The sequence below is a fragment of the Pseudochaenichthys georgianus genome, chromosome 23 (assembly GCF_902827115.2).
Source record: "Pseudochaenichthys georgianus chromosome 23, fPseGeo1.2, whole genome shotgun sequence".
In the NCBI taxonomy this organism is placed as follows: Eukaryota; Metazoa; Chordata; class Actinopteri; order Perciformes; family Channichthyidae; genus Pseudochaenichthys; species Pseudochaenichthys georgianus.
Window position 1 is genome coordinate 18,092,918 of NC_047525.1, and position 25,156 is coordinate 18,118,073.

General features: G+C 41.4%; 2 protein-coding genes across 5 annotated transcripts in view; one reads left to right on the top strand and one right to left on the bottom strand.

Moving 5' to 3' along the window:
- The window catches only part of scube1 (signal peptide, CUB domain, EGF-like 1), an 84,250-nt gene extending 69,201 nt beyond the window's left edge, over positions 1-15,049 (bottom strand). For all 4 annotated transcript variants that reach the window (XM_034075145.2, XM_034075144.2, XM_034075143.2 and 1 more), the window contains exons 1-3: positions 14,833-15,049; positions 11,985-12,107; positions 1,675-1,800 (exon numbers count right to left, since the gene is read on the bottom strand). In XM_034075145.2, coding sequence (XP_033931036.1) covers positions 1,675-1,800; positions 11,985-12,107; positions 14,833-14,920 — 337 coding nt within the window. In that variant the 5' untranslated portion in view covers positions 14,921-15,049. The remainder of the gene's footprint in view (positions 1-1,674; positions 1,801-11,984; positions 12,108-14,832) is intronic.
- A 3,175-nt stretch (positions 15,050-18,224) lies between these two features.
- On the top strand, positions 18,225-25,156 carry samm50l (sorting and assembly machinery component 50 homolog, like). Its single transcript, XM_034112569.2, has 15 exons — positions 18,225-18,387; positions 19,190-19,303; positions 19,492-19,593; positions 19,686-19,773; positions 19,881-19,987; positions 20,570-20,700; positions 20,872-20,959; positions 21,393-21,521; positions 21,646-21,717; positions 21,804-21,890; positions 22,118-22,188; positions 22,449-22,516; positions 22,937-23,083; positions 23,328-23,469; positions 24,229-25,156. Exons 1-15 carry the CDS (start codon positions 18,367-18,369, stop codon positions 24,272-24,274), a joined length of 1,413 nt encoding a protein of 470 aa, XP_033968460.1. The 5' UTR covers positions 18,225-18,366; the 3' UTR covers positions 24,275-25,156.

Genomic DNA, 25,156 nt, shown 5'->3' on the forward strand with positions numbered 1-25,156 from the left:
ATGTGTGATCAGATTTTCACATCAGCCTCATTGTGTGTGGCCAAAGCTCTTCAGTTCCTTTAATGACCACTAGATGCTGCCTTTAAATACAATTATTATTTTCTTGATGGGAATTAAACATTTCAATATAATAAGAAAGACATCAAGGCCTTTCTGATACATTATTATGTAGAAAAATACATTTCCAGGGCAAATTTGATTGAATTTTAAAGCAAATTTGAGGCTCTAGCATTCTACATTAAAGAGGGTGGACGTTTTCCGGAGTTTCCTTCCTGGGGTTACATCCCCCCATCTTGGCACAGCAAGAAGACAGCTCAGACAAACACACAAAGAAGCTTGAGCCAAAACACTCTTAGGAACAGCTTTGGAAGATGCCTACTTGATTTGCCCAACCAACTACTGAAGCCATATATTGACATGAAATCAACTTTTTTTAAGTATGGATTCCCCCCCCCCCCCCATTACTTTCATTAGAAGCATGTTAGGATGTTATCTGTTATTGGCTATTGACTATTGTTGTAGGACAGACTTGAAAATGTAACAAACCTTTAATACTATATTCGTTTAAATTATACTCATCCAATATAAATCACAGAGTTGGAAGAATCACATATTAAAAGGGTTTTTATTGACCATTTCTGGCCCTTGTTGGTGCATGGAGGAACATTTGGAACTCTGATGACGGAGCGTCTTAAATTCTGCTTTATATCAGCTGTCTGAAAGTCATCCCTGTGAGGGGAATCCACAACTCAGCAGCTACTCTGCACGGCTGGCTGCTGCTTTTAGCGCTCAATCTCTCACTGAGCCTCTCCAAAGGCTCAAAGAATGAGCTCCAGCACTTAGAAATCCCAAAACACATCCCACCAAAGACACATCCAAAACAACATGTTCCTGATTTTATTTTGCTCTCGTCAGTCAGCAGTGGAGGACTGAAGGGATGAAATGTGTTCGAGCACATCCGTGCAGAACTACGTGTTGCACGGAACAGAAAAAACATTACTCTGACTGACACTAAGTCAATAACGCAGCACTGAGGCTAAATGGGCTGGATCTGTCAGTAATAAAGCACAGCCAGGTATCCTTGAAGAAGAACTCTTTAACCCCGACCGCCCTCCCAACAGTAAGGAGGAACAAGCCAAAAAAACACAGATAATGGAAACCCTCCAAACGATGACAGAGGGACTGTACGGGGAGAGGCATGCTGAGCCAGGCAGGCTCACACACACACACACACACACACACACACACACACACACACACACACACACACACACCACACACACACACACACACACACACACACACACACACACACACACACACACACACACACACACACACACACACACACACACACACCACACACACACACACACACACACACACACACACACACACACACACACACACACACACACACTCACACACAGAGAGAGAAAAGGCGTTTACAGTCTGTATTTTTGGTAAATAATAAAAGAAAATGCTACATTTTTGAATACTTAATTTCAATCGAGCATCAATATATCTAGATACAAACCCCATGTCAAATCAAAGGGGTTGCTATTTGCAGACATCATGAAAACGAAAATCTAATTTGAACCAATGTGATGACGTTGACTTTCACCAACTCTGTGAACACACATACAGGAGGGGTGTTTCTGGGACTGCTCTTACCCTGACAGTTGTGTCCGTCGTGGGCCAGCATGAACCCATCGTAGCAGGTGCACCTGTAGTTGCCAGGTATGTTGATGCATTCATGGACGCAGCCTCCATTGTAGTCGTTCTCACACTCGTCCATGTCTGAAAGAGAAAGGTGGATGTGTCAACTTTTTTTGGTTTGTCTTCACTAGTTTAGGTTGTCTCTGCTGTAGAGGCTTGCTTTTAAAAGGCCGATTACATTTTTTTAATATTGTACCTTCACAGTGAGGTTGTCATTCCATACAAATTGTAAAATTGCAATTGATTTGGTTGTGATTTATTTTTTCAATGTTGAATTTTCCTCCAACGCATTATTTTGAGGAATTTCTTGCCGTAAATGGTACATTTTTGGTTTTAAAAGAAGGCAAAGAAATGGTATAGTAAATATGGTAAAGAAAATTCCCTAGAAAACAACATGAGTTCAAATCTTAATGAAAATGACCGATGTCACAAAGAAATGTAAAGGGTAATTAAAAGTGTGATTTATTTGCATTGAGTCATCAGTTTTAAATAGTTTTTCAATGCCGACGAGGATGGTGATGACATTGATGGTGCATCACTTTTATGTTTTGATTTGAATGAATTTGTTACCCTAGCAGCGTTTCAGTGCAGTAATGGGGCACACTCAGGAAGGGGTAAAGGCAGTTGGTTCTTAAAGCGAGGCAGGAGAGGGAAGTGTCAGCCGGTGTTTATTCGTCTGGGGATGCACCCACCCAACCTCCACGCTGAGCCAGCGGAGGCTTTCACAGGAGGGGCTCACAAGTGGTTGCCATGCGGAGCCACTTAAACAAACATTCCTCCCCCTCCGTGTGAACAGCAGGAGATCCGGCAGGCAGCGAGGAAGACCCTGGCCCACATCCTCCTCCTCCTTCCCCCCCTCCCTTCTGAGGATGACACAGTGCAGGTATCTGCCCGCGCTCCACGATTCAGACGCTATGCTGGATCCGTCCAACTTGTTCTCTTCCTCGTGCCAAAAATGATGTCAGATTGATGAAAACAAAGTTGCTCTTGGCTTTTAACTCGTCCCCCTTGCTCATAATCCCATCCTTTACTCTCTTCCTGTCCCCCAACCTCTCTCTCTTTCTGCCTCTTGCTTTACTTCACACCATGGCTGTTGCCTGTCAACATTCCATTACTTCTTGCTTGAATGCCTGCTCGCCTCAGTTTGACTGTCTGTCCACCTGTCCTTCACTGTGTCCAACAATCTGACAGCTGATATCAATGAAGATATATTGAGAATGGAGTCACAGACCGCTCTAAATGTCCCATTACAGGTCACAAACATGACTCTTCAGCTTCTGAATGTAGACATACCCAACAGCTTGACACTGATGTATTATTATTTCTTATTTCTAGATTTGACTTTAACTATTGTGTCCATTCTTTCTATTTCTCCTTGCACTGGATTTATTTAGTAAGTATATTGTTTTGTTGCATTTTTGGATTGGATTTGTATTGGCAAAACTACATTGTAGCTGTTGTGCATATGACAATAAAGCCTTTGGATCTTGTGCATATAGAAAAACTCAAAAAAGCACAACAATAACACAGAAATCAACACACGTCTGCATAGTGACTGATCCCACAAGTGCAGGCATGAGAATGCAAAAATGAAGACTCACACAATGCAAACAACAAACAACAGGATTGTTTATCACACTTATCACAGAGACCTTCTCCCCACAAAACACTTCCATTCAGATGGATAACATCGTGATTTGGGCTTAAGAATGAACGCTTTGAAAATACCACGCGAAATAAACATGAGAAGAGCTTCATCTAAGAGGTTTCACTTAAAAAAAATCAATGCCACATTCTGTACCATGAAGCACCACAGACATGTTTACCAGAAGCCAATCACACAGGCCATTGTAATACCGTCTGTTTGATCTCTGACGAAAGATCCCAGTCTCTGTACTTGGGGTTCAAAGGAATACTCACATCCACACATACTCACACGTTTTAGAAGAGAAGATTGATCAAAAGGGAATTATCTTTCAAAAGTGTCCTAAAACGGACCTGAGAACTAGTTGGATTGAGCTGCATGTGTGTCAGAACAACAGGAATTGATCTTACCGGTAAGGAGAACCAAAGAAAAACAATCACAGGGGGATTAAGTGCCGGAGCCTTGTGTATACAAACTCCTCACGGATATCACTGGCTCATCCTAAAAGGCATTTGCAACCAATTAGGCCGAGCTGGAATGGGCGAGTGTTTGGGGAAAGGTTTGTTTGGACACTTTGCTGTGCTGCCAGCTCAGATGGCCCGGTTCTGCACGATGTAACAGCTCTGCTTTTCATCTGTCAGAGATGAAGGGGCGAAGGTAAAGACGAGAACTAGAGGGGGGGGGGGACTCACCACTGAGGGTAAATGAAAAGCAGCAGGTGATTAATTGGTGCCTGAATCAAACAGGCAGACTGAGACTACATTCACAATAAGCCGGGTTCAGTTGACACACATCTTCTTCTCTCCGTTCACATCCTTTTGAGTTGTTTTTTTGTTGCCAAAAAGAGCATTTAAAGTGTGGATAAAAGTTATGTCATTCAAATGTAATTTTGTTTGCTCAAGAGAATTGGAGAAAGAGTACAATAACACACCTGAAAACACTGCCCTGAGATCTAAAGACTAAATCATGTTTACAGATTTGAATTGACTTTAATATGTGTGATTGTTTGTTTCGCACCAAATAAATAATAAATGTTATTGTCTCACTTTTTTGAATTGCTTCCAATGAAACACCATCTTTCGGTTGGAAAGGGTTACTTTCCGTGTCTAACCCTGATGATATCAGACATGGCGAAGCTCCATATGAAGATACACAAAGAGACAATACAACTGTTTTCACAGGTTGAAAAGAACTTAGAACAATTATAACTTAACTGACATTTATTTATTGTGTATAATTTTGGGTGTAAGGTTTGAAGTTTAAATTGACATGTCCTGATTCAATATGTCTGATAATCAAAACTGAATCAGCAGTAACTGAAAATCAAATGCTTACAAAGATTTCACAACTAAAATGAAAAGCAGAGCCTTCATGTTTTGGCATTAGAGCATCAGTTGACTAAATAGTGGAACAACACAATACAGAGTGTGATTAGTCTCTGTACTCCATTCAATTGGGTTCAAATACAGTGACATGCAATCGTGTTCTGTCTTAAGGCCAGGTTATGCAAAAACAAATAAGATGAGAAAAATAATTGCCTAACCAAATCTGAGTGTTTCTAGCTGTTTCTAATGTTTACACATGCAAACTAACATTTAGAAGGGCACACAACGTATGACAATCATTTCCTCAAAGATTCTGAGCTTTACTTGTGTCCAACAATCACTGATAATGTTAGTAAAGCTTTCATTCTAGGGTTCCTGCTTGTCGTTTAAAAATCAAGAAAGATAAACTGGTTAGAGAGAAGGTTTGAAGCATGCGTTTGTGTATGTGTGACGGAGAGATTAGAGGTCGGTGGAGGAAGGTGCCTCGTAGGGACTCAGTTGGCCCCAAACGGTGCCACTTCCTGCCCCTGAGCTGTTGTTGACATCTGACAGCGGTGCCCCGAAAGCTTCAACTGCTTCCGCTCTCATATGCACGTTTTCTAATTGCCGGGGAAGCGTTTATGCTCCACGTCTCATCGAGTGAATTAGGCGCCTTCGCTGACAAGCGCACGCCTCCTAACTGGACAGATGGAAGGAAGGGAGAAAGGGAGAGGAGGGGATGCTGCTAACAACTCATGCAGGGTGTATGCCTTCAGGTCTCAATGCCATAAGATGACTATTAACACATATTTATGATTTATTTTATCAAAAAAGTGTAATATGCTATGGCAGTTTCCCATGCACGAAAGCAAACTAAACATTTTCTGGATAAAACAGTTACCAGTTAATTTATTGCCATACTTTTTGTTCTGGTTGAAGGAGGGGGGGGGGGGGGGGGGTCTTGTTTTTTTGTTTTTAACATGTTCGCAACAATTATGTGTCAGCACGCACATTCCTGCACAGTTTCCTGTAATGACATCAAATTAGTTTCCAGTAAATGGTGTGAATCGTCTGCACTTTGATGAGCAAACATGGGCATGGGTAAATCAACAGTAAACAAGCGTCAAAGCAGTGGGTTAGGGGGTGGGGGGTGATTTGTAAAAAGTACGAAAAAAATATGTTGGAGATCTCTGCTGAATGAAGTGGACAGCAGAAGAAGCTGAGGCCTTTTGGGTAGAATCGTGCAGGTTATCCAGGTGTCTGTACATTGTATTATTCTAAAATGTTAATTAATTTGCATTCAATGTAACAATTCAAAAAAGATTCAAAATCATAAGATGAAATTAAAATGGTCAGTGCCATTCCCTTTTACTCAGCTGATTAATGTAATAAAACATGTGCAACGCACCACAGTGGTTTGTCTGCAGATTGACAGCCTTATTAAAACATGTTAATGAAAGAGGAGAAGGTCGCTAACTTGGTCTCTTAATGTAGAAAATGTGTTTTTAAATTCACTTGTGTGCCAAAATAAATGGGAATAATTTTTAAATATTTTAAAACTATTTTTGTTCGTTACAGAAATGAAGAAGAATCCACAGTAGCAACCAAGTCAAGTTACTTATTAAGAGTGTGAATTTGTCATGATATAAAGAAACGCTCCGACATACACTACATATCTCAGCTGTGGAGTGAAAGTGACATTTCCAACCAGCAATGCCAGACATCATCCGTCAAACACTGACAAGGAAGCGGCTTTGAGATGCTGGCATGAGGTCACTGTATCTATATATAAAGCCTGAGCCTGAATGAATCTGAGAGACAGGAGAGAAAGAGGGAGGTGCACGGAGGAAATGTGTGTGTCTGTAGGTAGCAAGTGGAAAGAGCGTCTCACTGATGACGGAGGGACAGACGCCAGGCAGACAATGGCCTAGTAATTGTCTGCAACCTGTAACATCTCCCTCGCCATCCTTTCCTCCCATGAGATGTATTTTCTCCTCCTCCTCCTCCTCCTCTCCATCTCGGTAAAGCAGGTCATGTCTTCATTACTCTGGCGCAGGGTAAGGGGGGAGCTGCTGGTACAATACAGTCTCAATCAGACACGGCATCTGTCAGGTTCTGACAAGCAAAGAAACGGTCCAAAAGAGAATGAATGGTGCACATGTTGCATGAGCCACACCTAGTCTGATTAAAAACCAAGGACTGGTCATCCAGAGAAGTCCAGAGTGATGCTCTGAGTGCACTTCACGGAAGAATGAAGCCTGAATCAAAATGATTTGTCGTTGTGTCTTTGCGTTTCTGTCCAGCTCAGCTTATGATGGAACTCAGAACTCCAGGTCTTTCTTGTCTCTTTAATTTTCTCTTGTCTGCAAAGTTGTTTAGGGAGCAGATTCAGATAAGTGCAAACTTTTTTTTAAAGTCCTCAATTCCCATTTACTTTGTATGCAATTCATCTAAAATGTGCTTTGAATGAAGTCCAAATATACAGTAAAATCCCAGTTTCATGTAAAAACTGTTCTCCTACTAAAGTCTAGCATCAACAACTAATCAGCTACAGTTGTGGTAGAATCACACTGTCTATGTTTGGCCTGGTATATAGTTAAGAGAAACACAAAAATAAATCAGCCAAGAGAAAAACTATTTACAGCCAGAACCAGTGTTTGAGCACAGCTTTAAAGTGTTTGAAGTGACATTTCCCTCTACCTACAGTACTTAATTAGTTGCTCTGGTATGGAGATAAAGCTTTGGAATCCAACTGAGACAAAAGTACACACTCAAAGGTGTTTGTGTGTGTAAGAATGGAGGTGGCTGTACACTCGATGAAAGAGAGGAGAAGAGACTATTCAGCGCGATTGGCAGCACTGATGAAAACCAATCAATTAGCCTGTAAGAGGCAAATGCTAAGTAAACACAGGCTTTGACAGCTCTGTATAGCAACCAGCCGTATAACGCATCCCGCAGGACCAATGCACTCTGTTGAAAACCTCAACAACGAATCCAACAACACAATTCATAAGAAATAAGATCATAAACGGCAGATCCGATTTCAGTGACAAGAAGCATTCAAAGAAACGCATTCACTTGAGAAAACGACGCCTCTGGGGACACAGTCCTGATAGGAGCACCCATCACACCCCTTGTGGTTGAAACCCACTGTAGTTGGGATGTTGATCCCGCTGAGTCCTGCAGGACTGCTGGACAGCCGGCTCCTGGCAGAACAAAGCGGCCTGCAAGCTGCTAATTTGTAGTGCCGACGTGTAGCAGAGGCTGAGAGCACAGGTCGTCTCCCTTGGTCACCGGGTCTCGAATCTGAGCCGTTACAAAAGCACATGAGCGAGCCAGAGTTTTGTCAATGTGGAGCCACACAGGCCACATCCCTCCAGAACCTCCAAAGTGCACGCTAATAATGTGGTCATCAACACGATCCATGTCCTTGTGGCTTTCTCCAGAAAACCGATAGTAAAAAATAATGTCTGTACATTTGAAGGACTCCATATTTACCAAGTCACAAGATGACAGTTGATATTTTGACCACAAAATGCTTTACAGTTTGAGCAAATGTACATCTGTTTTTTGGCCTAACCAGCACATTTAGCTTTCGTTTTGTAAGTGAAGAGTCAAAGAACTTCACATTGCTGCTTTCTTTGGCATCTTATAGTGGTCGGCTCTCCTTGCTGTGCTGCTCCTGCAATGTTCTTCCCAGAGACCAGACTAACTGCAAACAAAGCTGCATCACTTATTGAACTTAGGGGTTGAACCATTAACTAGAGGCACTTAGTTTTTTATTGTTACCGATTGGGCAAGGCAAGGCAATTTGATTTGTATAGCACTTTTCAGCACGTGGCGATTCAAAGTGCTTTACAGATTAAAAGCAAACGACATTTAAGAACAAATACAGCACAAATACATTATATTTATTTTTAGATTAGTATTAGTACTTTTTGTACTTTTGAGACAGGATCACAACGGGCAGCCTTAGGAGGATAGTGTCCACTTTAGGGAACTCAAAATTGCATCTTTGCTCTTTGCAGATGATATGATTCGGTTGGGTTTAACAGACCATGACCTTTAGTAAGCACTTGGGCGGTTTGCAGTGAAGTGTAAAAGGGTCTGGATGGGAGTTCATCATGTGTGTATTGCTCCCTGCAGGTTCGAGGTACATTGAAAACCAAACTCCAGGAGTTCAAATATCTATGGTCGGTTGAGATCCACAAGCCGATTGTTGCCACGTGTGCACTGGTGCTAGCATTTAACCAAAGGTTGAATGAGTTTTCTCTCTGTAAAATGGTTGGGCTTAACATTAGAGATACTGGAAGGAACCAAAACCTCTGAAGAGAGCTCCATTGTGACCCGGTCCTGGTTAATGGCAGAAAACCGATGGCCGGATGAATATTATTCCGTCTCCATTGTCTTAAAAGCCTCTGGATAGACGTAACACTACTTAGAATAATGACGATCCTTCAGTTTTATCCAATTTCTCCCACGGTGTGTTTGACTAGACTGTTGAGTGAGTGTTTGCTGATAAGTTATGACGCTGATGATAAAGAAGCAGAGAAGACTTGAGGGAGAGAGAGCTGCTTCCAGGTGCTTCCAGGAATAGCATAGCCACTAATGGTGCTGGTCGGCAAAGTGGCTCGTAATGCCTGTTGATGGAAAACACAGCCGACCAATTACAGCAGCCATATCTAATCACCAGGGTCGGGGGTCAAATCCAAACCACCATTTGTCTTCATTTGATGTCCCTGTGATGAGCTGTTGCCTCATCACTGGATGGAGTTCAATATATCTCAGCGTACAGTCAGGGGGCAAAGGGAGGGGAGTGTGTGTGTAAAGCATGTTTGACACACACACACACACACACACACACACACACACACACACACACAGTTCACGCAATGCATTCAAATGCTGGATTTAGAATGGTGATGTAATAAAATGCGGTTTACATTCAAGCTCCGTCAAAGCACAGCAGCCTACAGCTTCCACACACACGTCACTTACACAAAAACACACACACTGATCCAAGTGCTGGCCTTGGTGAAGTGATGTAATAAAAGGTGGCTGTCAGGACAGGTCCGCTCAGACAGCAGCTTGACAGGAAGAAGATTATATTCCTGAAAAGCCCAAACACACTGCCGTCTCCACCAGAGAACAGAGGAGCTGCTGTTATTCAGAGTTCAATAGATCTGTGTCCGTCTGTCCGGTGTAAGACATCACACACTGTATGTAAAAGACAACAAAGCTGGATAATAACATAATCAATAATCATTTACAGGCCAGGGGTCAGTTGGACCAAAAATGGTGTCATCGTGAGACAGCGGCGCACGCACATGGTAAGAACAAAAACGATAACACAGAGAGTTTATGGGGAGATCAACCCATAGTTGTTTATGGAAAATGAAGTGATGACGTTACCTATATAGTAATTGCTTCTGTTGTTGTTACAATCTGTCATTCAGCGTGTGTTTTCCTGTGATCTTCGTTCTATACTTCCTGCTCATGGGAGTTATTAAAGGAAGGCGTCCATGCAACTTGGGTGCATCTCATATGAGCACATTTTCTCATCCCCTTTTCTAATGCGGCCCCCTAAATTGTGACGATTTGGGTAAGCAGCCGAGAAGACCCAGAGTCAAGTATATGTTTTTTAGCTCTATCGTGTTCACAGAACAAAGGAGGAAAAAGCATGTAAACATTTTCAAACCAGGGCCAAAGATATCGTAGAAAGAAACAAAGACGGTTGTATTATTATTATCGTCCAAACAACAGACTGTGGCTTATGTTCCAATGCTGGGTTTTTAGTTAATAATAATAATTCCTTACATTTATTATAGCGCTTTTTCAATGACTCAAAGCGCTTTACATATACACACATTACACATATATCATACATGCAATGGTCAGAAACTGTGGACAATACCCACAGGAGCAAGTTCAGGTGAAGTGTCTTGCCCAAGGACATTGACAGAGATCAATGGAGTTTTGAATGATGTTGTCTGTCTTTACAAAAAGTTTTGTTTCACTTTGGCCCTAACTATCCCAAGATGATAAGCCGTGCTTAGGCTCCAAGTACAATCTGGTTTTGAGCCCTGGATTTAAACAAAGAGTTGGATAGTTTAGCACAGAAACAAATCATAAGAATCCCTTGCCATAAGGTTAGACATCATGCTTTAATGGCTGCTTCATTGGAATGTGATGGCATTACACCCACTTACAAAGTATACCCCACTTCATCCAAGTTTTAAACTGCAATAGTACAGTAACATCACTTATATAAAGGCAATCTGTCCTGGGATAACCACTGAAGCGCACGGTACATGGGGAAACAAATTACAGGATTACACTGCGTGCGTGTGTGTGTGTGTGTGTGTGTGTGTGTGTGTGTGTGTGTGTGTGTGTGTGCGTGCGTGCGTGCGTGCGTGTGTGCGTGTGTGTGTGTGTGTGTGTGTGTGTGTAAATAATTGTACGAGCGAGCTAGGATTCTGCATAACACAGAGAGGGAGAGCATATCTGTGCATTTGCTGGAGCTCCAGCTGTGGTGTGCTCTGAGGCAGAAGTGATTGGAGGTGTGAACGCACAGCCAGGTGCTGCCCCGTCTCACCCTGACACCCTCGCTTAGTCCACTTCCTCCCCATTAATTAGGAGATTAGGGGGGGCGACTGGGGGCGGCATGTAGGGGCTGTGAAACTGCTGTCTATAACCAGCCGTTACATCAGAGTCCCCAGATCCAGTCTAGATGTGATTCAGATGTTAGTTCACATCCAACATCAAAGTTTCACTTCAATGAACGTGATCCCAATCAAGTATTATTTGGCCTTGATTCCGATAAGATTTATATTGGGTACTTATACCCATTTCCTCCAGCCGTTTGTGGGCTTTATTGCCACCCTCGCTCAAACAACGCCATATTGCGGGGCCGCGGACTGGCTCACTCCCTGAGGTGGGGGATGCAGCCCCCTGCTTTAAACCCAACCAATGCGTTTTGAAACATAAATCCCTCCTCGTTTGGCCTACTACGCTTGTAGGTGTGACTTTTCTTAAGTATTGTCATCAGCATTCATTGAAAAGCCAAAGCATTTTTTGTTAGATCCACTGTTAAAAACGACGTGTGCATAAGCCTGTGCTGTGACCTAAGATTTTCATTGACATATCCACACTGTAGCTGCTGTATGTTCAAATGACAATAAAAGCCTTGAATCCTTCCTTGAATGAAGATTTGCCTTACGACTAAGAACGCTGTACACAAGCAAGCAAGACGTATATGGAAATAAATACACGGAAATAAATGTCAATACAATTTAAAGTGGAAAAAGGTCACTCACCTTCACACTGCTTGCCATCTCCCTTGTAGCCTGGCTTGCAGATGCAGTTGTAGGACTTGGGCGTGTTCTGGCAGAGGGCGTCGATGTGGCAGTCGTCCGACCCTTCTGCACACTCGTCTGCATCTGTAAAAACATGTAGACATGGAGGTCAATATCCTATATGTCCCAGTGGATTCAACAAGCCGCACTACAGATGGCAAATCAAGATCGGTGTGCGTACTGACCTAATGCATCATTAAAGAGCCATCTCAATTCAAATGTATCACAGTTCACAGACTGCGTGTCATTCAACTGATGTCTCATTACAAGAGGTGTGCGAATAGCAGTTCAATGTCCAGGGAGGCAATCGATTAGCACTAAGATGATAACAGTTTACTTTTCTAAAAATGTTTAGCTTGTTTTAAGCCTATATTAGGATGCAATGACGATGATTTGCCTTCTACTGACGTAAGGCATAATGATTTTACAACAGCGGTTCTTATCCTATGGTTATGGACCCCCCAGAGGATGCTAAATTACTAAAATACGAACACAGAAAAACACAAAATTAAAATGTTGTATATGAAACAGACCTCCAATCTTTTTTACTCTTGTGAATTACTGGGTAGCTTTACCTCCTCAGGACTTCTAAATAAATACCTCTTGACATTGTTATAAGCCATTGACATGAAAGAGGTGACAGTTAGCCACAAATGAACTTTTCTGAGTTATAAACCTTAGAGACTATCTAGTAATTGGATCACACCAGACATCACCAAAATCCGCAACTTCCTACACCGCTACCTCCAACACACTCACACGGACCACACCCGTATTCAGACTAACCTTCCTTTTGATTTCAGGTTACAATATGTGTCCATAGTTGGACAGACAGAAATAAAAACCCATGGCAAAGTACTCAAAATGACTTCTGTGAAAGTTCCCGCAACAGAAGGGATCTCCAACATTTTGCCATTAATATACAAACACTAAACCGAGCCTAATGAATGCTGCGTTTGAGTTGCATTGTGGGAAATGGGGTACTCAGCTTTTTTGGAACTTGCTTCATACTGGGGGATGTATTCAAATGCTCTAATTTTGGCAATTATTTAAGTTCATCTGTCTCATGCATTGCCCTAACTTGAAAGTGTGATATAAAGTTATATATGTATGGCTTTATTAGATCCTAAGACACTCTTAATGTCTCAATTTATAAACGTTTTTTGTCAAGGTTTGTTCAAGGTCTCAGATGCAGAGAACAGAGGGTTTAACGGTTATAATTGATCAGGTTATTGATAGAGGAGCCAGTCACATCTGGGCCCAAATCCCAGGGTGAAGGGCCAAGTCATTGCACACACACACACACACACACACACACACACACACACGCACGCGCACACACACACACAACACACACACACACACACACACACACACACACACACACACACACACACACACACACACACACACACACACACACACACACACACACACACACACACACACACACACACACACACACACACACACACACACACACACACACACACACACACACACACACACCTCCTGGCTGTCATATCTATTGTTCAGCAGAGCTTTGACCCCAGAGCTCCTTTGCATCAGAGTATAAATAGACAGTGTGTAGTAAGTCAGTCGACCCGGCTGGAAGCGGCCTGTGGTTCAGCCCCTGCTCTCTTTCTGGCTCTCTGCCCGGCTCAGCTGTATAACGGAAATAAATAAACGATAAAACGGAATATACAATAAATATTTTTTCTGGTAAAAAAAAAGGCAGTGAGCTGCAGGGAAAAGCGAGAGAGAGAGAGAGAGAGAGAGAGAGAGAGAGAGAGAGAGAGAGAGAGAGAGAGAGAGAGAGAGAGAGAGAGAGAGAGAGAGACAGAGAGAGAGACAGAGAGAGAGACAGAGTTTGGGAGTAAAGGCAGCAGCAACAAGTTTAAGTCTTTTTTTATGGGATGAAATGCTGCAAGAGGAGCCACAGAATTCATCTTCTCTTCAGTGGTGGGCTTTATAAACATGAGTGGCCCTGCATGGTGGCTCGCGGACTTTCACTGAGGTGGGAGGCTGAACAATGTGCTGGTCGATATGGCCCCTGCTGCCAACCGGCTCCTCCTGGGACCTGGACGCTCCCTGCTGCCACCACCACTCCCTCTCCACCCACATTACCCCCACACACAGCTTCCACCTCCTCCACCAAACCCGGAGACAAGATGCTCTCTAGCGGCTGAGTCGACTTCTAAAAACCACCATCGGTAAATCATTTGCCCCATTTGCACACGGTGAAATATTTAAACAGGCAGCCCTCTCACTCCGCAGCAAATCACAGCAAATGAGTGCTTAACCCAGAGAGCAAGCTGCGGTTTCCGATTGAAATTGACCTTTGCGCGCAGGAAACACAAGTTCCAGTGAAGTCTGGGACGCCGTTAAACCGACTGGAAAACCATTTGCGCATCTTAAACGTGAGGTGCAACTCACTTTCTAGCTGATTTTTAAATACATGTTAAGTAGGAGATACGAAAATAATCAAATTCAGTTGTAATACAACAAAAATGTGAGTTTCAAGTTGTATACAGTGTGCCATTTGTACGCTGCTGTTCTAATATTATAGTGGATGAAAAGCCACGCTACTCTACCAAATAATATTAATATAGGAACTTCCTGTGCTATCAAAAGTCCCGTTTAAAGTGGCCCACGTGTGCTTTATGATTAAAATGAAATCTCCGGTAATATCGTTAGAATATTCCAAGTAGTTTTTCACTCATGTTTCATAATTTTTACCGGTAAAGCAAACAAAATGTGCATTTCATGGTTGACAATAAAGCAAGACAGAGGAAAGGGGAGCTCTTACCTGCGAGTCCGACATTCCCCATCACCCTGCAAGTATTTATGAGGAGGATAAACAAACAAACGTCCCGAGAAAAACAAGCGCTCCCCATGCTGACAGACGGTGTGAGGATTCAGCAGGGCTTTTCTGGGGGTTTGGACTGTGTGTGTGTGTGTGTGAGTGTGTATGTGTGTGAATGTGTGAGTGTGTGTGTGTGTGTGTCTCTGATACGAGAGGAGGAGGACCGCTTCTGCTGGACGGGCAGCGGCGGGCAGAGAGAGGGGGGAGAGAGAGAGGGAACAGCAGGAGAGCGCGGAGGCGATCGGAGCCTCCTGATTGGCTGGTTTGTACCGGTGGAGGGAGAGAGAGAGAGAGAGAGAGAGAGAGAGAGAGAGAGAGAGAGAGAGAGAGAGAGAGAGAGAGAGAGAGAGAGGTGAGCAGCGCAGCGTCATGATGTGGATACTCAAAGTTCGTTCTCCAAACCCTTAAACCCAAGCTAAACCCCAATCGACATTTATGAGGGGTTAAATGTATATAATAAGTGAATTTTAGTGGCCTAGATTGTTGGCTGACTTTTGGATAACTCTATATTTTTTGTTAGGTAATTTTGGAGAAACTATGGAAGCCCATTTCCGCCACTTGAAAAAAATAAAATCCCCATGAAAAGTCATAATTATGAGATAAAAAAGTCGAAATAATGAGATAAAAAGTCATAATTATGAGATAAAAAAGTCGAAATAATGAGATAAAAAGTCATAATTATGAGATAAAAAAGTCGAAATAATGAGATAAAAAGTCATAATTATGAGATAAGAAAGTCGAAATTATGAGATAAAAAGTCATAATAATGAGATAAAAAGTCATAATTATGAGATAAAAAAGTCGAAATAATGATATAAAAAGTCATAATTATGAGATAAAAAGTCATAATTATGAGATAAAAAGTCATAATAATGAGATAAAAAGTCATAATTATGAGATAAGAAGTGTGCATGCGCTGCAGTGGCGCTGTCTTTAAAGGTCCCTTCATCACCTTGCTGCTCTCCACCATGCTAACAGCATCTAGTCCTAAATAAGGTAACTATTACAGGTGACTTTTGTAAATGTTAGATGTTACATATAGCCTATATTGCAGCTAAACTACAACAATGCAGTTTATAGCTTTGACATTACCTGTTATGAATATAATATATATACTATATATGCCTATAGTTTTGTGGTAACGTTCACGGGTTAGAGTTAGAGCAACTCACAGCAGCAGTATGCCTACACTATTGTCATTAGTGGCGTGAACGTTACCACAAAACTATAGGCATATATATTATAGTTCATAACAGGTAATGTCAAAGCTATGAACTGCATTGTTGTAGTTTAGCTGCAATATAGGCTATATGTAACATCTAACATTTACAAAAGTCACCTGTAATAGTTACCTTATTTAGATGCTGTTTGCATGGTGGAGAGCAGCAAGGTGATGAAGGGACCTTTAAAGACAGCGCCACTGCAGCGCATGCGCACTTCTTATCTCATAATTATGACTTTTTATCTCATTATTTCGACTTTCTTATCTCATTATTATGACTTTTTATCTCATAATTATGACTTTTTATCTCATTATTTCGACTTTTCTATCTCATAATTATGACTTTTTATCTCATTATTATGACTTTTTATCTCATAATTTCGACTTTCTTATCTCATAATTATGACTTTTCATGGGGATTTTATTTTTTTCAAGTGGCGGAAATGGGCTTCCATAGAAACCAGCTCGAGTGCGCTAGAATTTGAAAATACACAACCGGAAAAAATATGCCACTTCCTTACAGAGCCCCTCCTCCAACACACACGAACGCGCACATGACCAATGAGGGCGCGAGATAAGTGTGTGCACATATGGAAGGCTGACAGGCAGGATTGGTCGTGCTTTTTACAGTACTACGGCTTACACAGATGACATTTTGTATGGATTTTTTGTCAAAGCACTTAAGATATTCATTGCTATCGGGATGTTAAGAGCATTCCATGGAATATAACAAAAAGTGTATCTCGAGCCTGTTTCTCAAACTTACCTACCCCACCTTTAAAAAGAGAAAATTAACTACAGTCAACATGTTCATAACTGATGTAGAGCACCTGTCTGTGACTTGGGGTCATAAGCCAAAAAAGTCGGAAACCAAAAGAGGAATTGTGTTTATTTTACTTCATATATTAATTATCCTGCAAGGATCCTTTTACATATAGCTGTTTTACAATATTAAAAAACAATTCCAAAATGATAATTCCCTGTGGGAACTAAGGACCCATGAAGGTCCAAAAAGCCGTAGTTTGGGAAACACGTAGTCATTAGACTTAAAAGGGCAATTTGAAATGAATGAATTAGACAGACAAACATCGGACAGGGCAGTTTTACATGAACACTAGTTGGTGTATAGGTCTTTGCAGAAAATAGGTAGGGGTAATGTGTATGGGGGCACAATGGGGGCCATAGGTCACCAGGTTAATCCATAGGTCAGGGGTCACCAAACAGTCGTTTATTTTAAGGATTAAAAACAGTCAAAATAAATATAGGGATTCTCATTGTTTTAAGTCTTTTTAAATGAGGTTATAGTTAAAGGACAACAATATTCCGCGTTGTTGTCATCCTGAGCTAAGAAAGAAGTTCATGGTTTAGGTGGCTTAGTTGTGTATAGTGAATTTAGCTGTTTTATTGAGGCCATTATATGCAAACTAAAAATGAATAGAGTTATAAAAAAAACTTAAAAGTAAATTAAAAGACTTGAGGTCGTTACATTATTTCAGTAGTTTTCTTTCATACTGAATGTATAGATAGCCTCTAGCTATGTCTAGTAACACTTTTATTGACCCCATTTTTAATTTACAGAAACCACAACAAAAACCACACTTAAAGACAAGGCCGAAACTGTCTGGGAACTCACCAAAATTGTTCTCTTTCCAAATGCAGGTGCAATTAACGAGTGCTTTATTCAGACGCTGCCAGCTTCTGTTCATTTTGAAGTGAAGACGGCGAGAAAGTAGACAAATACTGCCATCTTCTGGACAAGCTCCTTCAAAACGTGACTCTGACTGAGCCTGTCACCTCCCACTTCAATGATTTCTCATTTCTAACCAATCACAGAGAGAAGACAGAATGATGCATTTAAGAGCAATGCATTTGCTAGCTTCTATAATTGTATCTCAGTTGGAAGCTTTTTATTCCAAATCCACTCATTGCTTCCTTTGATCTAACTCATTATAAAGCCACGTATCCAGCAGCACTGTTGCCTGTCACCCTGCTATATATGCATGACCTTGTATACGGGAAACATAAAAATACATTTATAAAACCACGTGACAAGGTTAGAATGAAAGACAGCTCTTAAGCTTCACGTAGAAAACGAGGAGTGCATGAACGCAACGCGAGATCTCATCAACTGTCATGGCGTCTCCCTTGAAGGGGGATAGGTAGTGGAGAAAGTAGCCGCTGTCATTTTTCAGTTTTCTCCTGTTTACAGAGCAGGTAACCCCGACTGAAGAGGCCTTTAGGAGCGGATATTAACCATGGGGACTGTCCATGCTAAGGTAAACTCCATTATCCCTGGCAGCTGGCCTTTATGTGCCTTTTTTACCTACCTTTTTTACATGACCTCCCTGCCCAGTCAGACTCACTAGCATTTGGACTCGATGTACTGTTCAATACAGCTGGATAAAGACGAACACTAAAGAATACTGTCTGGTTACATTACGTGTATACTGGGGAACTGCATGTGGTGAAAAGCTGTATCTTTGACTAAAGCTCATTAATGTTACCAATATAAGCCTGGCGGGATTTTCAAATTTAGATATCATATGTATGACAAACTAACTCGTTGTAACCACGATTTGTGGTAGTATTTTAACGTGGTTTTGTGTTTTCATACAAGAATATCACTAAAAGCCATTTCATACTGTGTAATTAACACCACAAATAGATTCAATTTACTGTCACAGTCTTTCATTTGAGAAATGTGCTTCTTTAACCTACTTACCTTACCACCTTCCAAACTGACTCCCCATGCAGTGACTTTCACTTGTCGTAGGACATCAGATACTCTCTTTTAAAGGCCCACTCTTTGACCTAATGACTCAATGACAGCAGTCCTTTTTAAAGGTGCCATACATACCTTCCTTGGTTTAAGTGTATCAGACTTTTAAGATTATTTTAAAAGTCTCACCTGACTTTTAGATACACAAACCAAATTTAAACTCGGAAATATAGTTAGTTTGGCTCAACTTCTGTAGTCAAAGAAGGTTTATTAGGGAGATTTTTATAAATTGTTTTTAACTTTGCATTACATTGTTAATGTAGTGTTACTTAAAGGCATGGTGCTTATCATGGTTGCAGAGTCTGGATCCTCTCCCGATGCATGGCCGAGATTTGGGCGTCCACCCTGATGACTTGGTCGAGCTTCCAGAACCGGAGCAGGAATCCAAGCAGGAGATCCTCGAAAACAAAGCTGTAAGTTGCAGTAATATCAGACTAGATTTTGTGATAAAAACAAATCTAAGTATTTATAAATAGTATCTGTAAAAGAACTATGGATTTGAATTGCTATCACAGTCCAAGTACCTGCAGCTACATGCATGTGTCTGCATTTGTATACGATGGTTTTGTTGGAGTAATCCAGGTAAAACATATTTTTGCAGGTGGTCGTCCAACATGTTAACGTCCAGGGTCTTGGAAGAACTAAAGAGGATCTGCTCGGCTATGAGATCTCTGAGGTTTTCCACGCAAAAAACCTCATTGATGTACGTATTTATTACTGAGTACATTAAGTAATGATAGCACTCAGTTTCAGTATTGGAGAAGTTGCAGAGCTCTGTTTCTTTTTCGGTTACAGGTGATGAAAAAATCTCACATCGCCAGACAGAAGCTTCTCCGCCTGGGAATCTTCAAAGAGGTGGAGGTTCTTATCGATACATCTGAAGGTAACTCATTCCGACCTTGTAATAAAAAATACCGCCCCAAAAACAAACAGTTTATTGAATAATGGCTGTAACACACCTTCTTCCTCCTGATTGGTTCTCTTCCCCAGGTTCAGATGCCTTGCCCAACGGTCTGGATGTAACTTTTGAAGTGACGGAGGTAAAGAGGCTGACAGGAAGCTACAACACCATGGTTGGCAACAATGAAGGAAGCATGGTGAGAGAAACAACACTTGCATATAATTCATGTCAGTCATATTTGTCACTTTATTGGCTATGGATGGAGCACTATTCAATAAGATAGTTCATTCAAATTCTCGCTCAATTGGCTGCCAGGTGATACAATTGTCAACTTAGGTTATAAGGCCAGTGGGCATTTTAATCACTTAAATCAGAATTTATTGCAGTCCGTCTGTTCTATTATGTTAACTATGGCACAAAAAGCCAGAACCTTTTTTAATTTCCTTTCCTTACTACACTTTTATATTCAGAATAAGAAACAGGTTTATGTTATATTGGTTATGTTATAGGTGTCAGGTAAAGCTTATTCCATTAGATTAGAGATGTAATGATTATTCGATGAGGGTAGATTATTAAGGAAACCGTTTTAGTTCTAGTAATAACAGGAAATGTGTTTTTCAATGTTTATAGAAAAAAACCTTTCGTCATGCCACAGCAGAAAAGAGGTTATTGTAACAAGTTAATAACATTGGATGAAACTGGACACAGGCTGCTTTTACAGTGAAACAGAAATGATCACAGAACATGGTGGCTTCATAGTATTGGTTTGGTCTTTCAGGTGCTGGGTCTGAAGTTACCTAACGTGTTCGGTCGAGCTGAGAAACTCACCTTCCAGTTCTCCTACGGGACCAAGGAGACGTCATACGGCCTGTCCTTCTTCAAGCCCCAACCCGGAAACTTTGAACGCAAGTATGTCAGTGAATGTTGCAAATAGACTGTTGACTGTGTGTCCAAGAAATGTCTGACTTCATAAAGTTTAAGCAATTTTTACAGATGGCTGATTCCTAAATCTTGGATTGCCAGTAAATGCACCACCAGGGCTCTGAGTTTTGTTTTAAGACACTGTGTCCTCTGTTTCAGCCTCATCCTCAACCTGTACAAAGTCACCGGTCAGTTCCCATGGAGCTCCTTAAAAGAAACTGACAGAGGCGCATCTGCAGAGTTTAATGTAAGAGGCCGTGTTTGTTTCTGCATGGAAAAAGAGACCATTAAAATGATTAACCAATATCAATACAGATACATTTCCTCCTTATGTTTATGTACACAAATAAATTCATTCGAGATTCATTTCACCCATGTTTTAAACTGCTTAGTTTGTACCATAATAACCTTTTATTTGTATTTGTGGACTCTTTTTATTTTTAAATGCATTGACATAGTTATAGAATCTAGGGAGAAAGCGTCGAACATGTGACTGTGGACATGCATGCTCTGCATTTGTGCACAGCAGTGTGTAAATCCAATCTGAACATTTGAATTTGCCAGCATTTAATACTGTTGAACCATGCAGGATCGACACATTATCTGCTAGGAAAAGTGTAACTGATGAGTTAACTCAAACGTCTTCAGCTGACGTTCTCCCCTTTCCGTTCCTCCTGCAGTTCCCCCTCGGGATGACCAACCACACGTTGAAGTGGGAGGGTGTGTGGAGGGAGCTGGGCTGCCTGGCGCGCAGTGCGTCCTTCGCCGTGCGGGAGGAGAGCGGACACTCGCTGAAATCTGCCCTCTCGGTACAACCTGGAGCCTGGACTCATCCTTGTGTCATATCATTTTAAATACACGTTTATTAGTGCTATAAATATTATATCTTCCACCCCACCAGTTCAACACATCTCCTGTTTTGTTTGTTTGCAGCACACTGTGTCGATCGATTCAAGGAATTCTGCTATCTTCCCCAGCAGGGGTGCATTACTCCGGATCAACCAGGTTAGTGTGCACATGTGTCTAATAATAAGGGACCCTGAAAATACATGAATATATGATTATAAACATTTCATGTGTTTGTCCTGCAGGAACTGGCTGGGTACACAGGTGGAGACGCCAGCTTCTTGAAAGAGGATTTTGAGCTACAGCTCAACAAACGACTTTTCTGGGACTCGGTAAGACAGAAATAAGACGCCAGACTGGTTTAACAATATTTGTCTTTTAAAATCTGCACCTGAGTTTGTTCTTTCTTTCAGTGTGCTTTTAGTTGATGAATTGCATTAACGAACCACCAGTGGGCGATAAATCCGCACTAGAGGAGTGGAACAACAAACGTTGTTCTGCTTAACTGAATACTTCTAAGGTTTTGTGTTATTAACAGAAATGTTGTGTGTCCTCTCAGGTCTTGTCTGCTTCTCTGTGGGGCGGGATGCTTTGTCCCATCGGAGGACAGCCGTCCTGCATCGCTGACAGGTACGTCTGATCCAAGAGCTGCCACCTGGCTGACACATCTGACCTTCATTTACTACTCCCAATGAGAACACACTGTGGCTCTTTTGATAAAGATCATGCTCTCAAGATGATCATATCTGTTTACAAATCTAAACTTGACTATAAGCTTGGGCTACTTGTCAATTGACCAATTTTTTTGTGTTTTGTTTTTTTGTCTTAAATGTTGTACTATTAATGACATTCTGGGTATATGGTTTAATGAATGAATCAATTTTTTCCAGGTTCTACCTTGGAGGTCCCACCAGTGTACGAGGGTTTGGGATGTATAGCATTGGGCCACAGAGTGAAGGTACAAAACATTATAGTTCAATTAATGAGTTTTTTTCTTTTTTAAATCAGCTGTACCTTAATCAATCATCTTTGTGAAAAAGAATGGGACAGTCAACATGGGGCTTACTGTCCAAAACTATAAGACAAAGACAAACTTCTTAGTTAACAAAAAATATAGTTTTACCAACCATTAAATATTGTTGGGACTTAGTGGTAAAGACAATAAGACTACAACACCCTATGATTGATTACAGCTGGAAACCGCTGTTCCACGTCATGTTTCATGTCTAATTCTACACTGTCAGCATCCACACACAATACCGCTCCATAAAGAGAAGTACTTAAAATAATGAATAAAGTGCTACGGCTGTAAGCTTGTGTGTATGTTTAAGTAAGTACTCTACATATATTGGTTTAATGCCCTCTCTTTGTGCTCCAGGTGACTATCTTGGTGGAGAGGCGTACTGGGCAGGTGGTCTGCACCTCTACACTCCTCTGCCCTTCAGACCGGGCAAGGGGGGCTTCGGTGACCTTTTCAGAACGCACTTCTTCCTCAATGCAGGAAACCTCTGCAACCTCAACTACGGTGGGTGATTAAAGAAATTAGTAAATGCATAAATACAGCACCTGCAGTGTTCAAAGAAGTACCAAGTGAACACATAGAAATGAACAATCAATAAATCCCCACTCCAGAATTTGTTAGAGTGCATTTAAGCCACATTTCAATATTCTCAAGCATCTTTTCAGTATGTTTCTGAAATGTGAATCACTTCTGAGTGACAGTGGGATTTCCCAGGTGGGCGTTGACATGTCGGGTGTTATGTGTGCAGGTGAGGGTCCCCGGGCTCACCTTCAGAAGATGGCAGAGTGTCTTCGCTGGTCGTACGGAGCAGGCATCGTGTTGCGGCTCGGTAACATCGCCAGGCTGGAGCTCAACTACTGTGTGCCCATGGGAGTTCAGAGTGGAGACAGGTACACTATTCACTAACACTCCCAGATATTACAGGGGTATTTCTGGACTCATAACAAACTGCAAGAGGGTTTTTGTCTTGCATTGATTGCACAGGTTTGATCTCAGGACCATTTGGGTTATGCGGTAATTCGCATTGGTGAAATCCAGTTTACTACAGCAGTGTAACCACAAAGTAAACACAATTTGCTGTGATTTAATTGCAATTGTTTTTATTTGGTTTTAAGGATACCAAAATAACTACATTATGATGCTGATGTGTAAAATAAACATGTAAAAAGTCTGAACATTTTTTAATAATTGTTTTCTGAATGTAGTTCCAGAGACAGCTACAATATGTCTTTCTTCCATTTCTGATTCAACAATGTCTAGATGTCAGTGTTGTCAGAGAAATCCAAACACTGACTGGCTTTCACACAACGGCATCATGTAAATAGTGCGCTCAATTTGGACAATTTCAACCCATTTTGGCCCCGACATTTAGTTTTTTTGCTACAAATGGTACAAGTGTAAAAGAAGCTTGTTCTCTCCGCCTCTACACTGAAACTAGAGGCTACATTAGCCTGCTACAAGCATAACACACACAACTAACTCTCCTTACCGACTTGTTTAATGAGGAGTGAAAAAAACAACAACGCTATCTGGTTCTGCATCTTTATCTCTTATTTAAAATTCTGCAAACTGATTAAGGAAATAAAGAATTGTCTTAAGGTGACACTCATTCCTTACTTGTTCTTTCTCTTTCTTCTCTCCTCTCTTAGGATATGTGATGGTGTACAGTTTGGAGCAGGAATCCGCTTCCTGTGACCTCATCACTCCTCTGCCCTCACTCCTCCAGCACAGGCTGTGACGTGAAAAGGGAGAACGTCTTGTTTATCACCTGTAAACGTGTTGTAGAGTGTGTACACTAGCATGGGTCCTTTTTTTCTTGGGGAATTGTGCCTGACCCCCCAAACCCTCCTTTCATACACCGAGCAAGGCTTTGGAACAACAAAGTGCCAGTGCCATAAAACTAGTGAGGCTTTTTACAGTTAAAAGGGAGAGTAATCAAGATGTACACAAGACATGACTATAGGGGGAAAGAAATACAATCATGGTAAATCTTTTACAACCTTCAACATCATGTCAGGACTTTTTCTCTCCAATAACAGCTGATTTAGGGTTTTGTTTTGAGTTTTAGCCTTTCCTTGGTTTGAGTTCTTCAGCACTGGCACCTTGTCTGTGGAAAAGTCATCTACCAGTGATTTCCCCCACCTCGTTTCCTGTGGTGACACAAAGTAAATTATTTTACAGAATGTTAAAAGAGATTTTGGGCATGTTCCCTTTTTTGCCTTCCAGGACTGCTTCTTATTCGGGAGCAGGACTTTATAATGATTTTGTTTTGACAGTTTACTGTACGCCACACACACTTCTGACTGGTTTTGTTGAGATGCACTGTGTGATTGAAAGATTGCAATGGAATGAACCGGGAGAAAATGGCACTTTTGATTTAGAGTGGCGGTGTTAGAAGGGATTCGGCCGTCTGCTAAAGCAGTTTGTTCACACATTGTTGAAGAACAGCGGGATGACCTCCCAAGGTGGGAAACCCCCCCTCCTCCCCCAAGCAACATCCACCACCAGTGCTCTTACCGTTATTCTTCTTTTTAATGTTGTTGAAGATATTCACAATAAATCACAGCTGCTCCCCGA

What these genes read in the sequence shown, in the direction of transcription:
- samm50l (XM_034112569.2), top strand. Translation starts at nt 18,367, where the DNA reads ATGGGGACTGTCCATGCTAAG. An exon ending in GCGCATCTGCAGAGTTTAAT is followed by an intron (nt 20,960 to 21,392) that starts GTAAGAGGCCGT and finishes TTCCTCCTGCAG; the next exon opens with TTCCCCCTCGGGATGACCAA. An exon ending in CATTACTCCGGATCAACCAG is followed by an intron (nt 21,718 to 21,803) that starts GTTAGTGTGCAC and finishes TTTGTCCTGCAG; the next exon opens with GAACTGGCTGGGTACACAGG.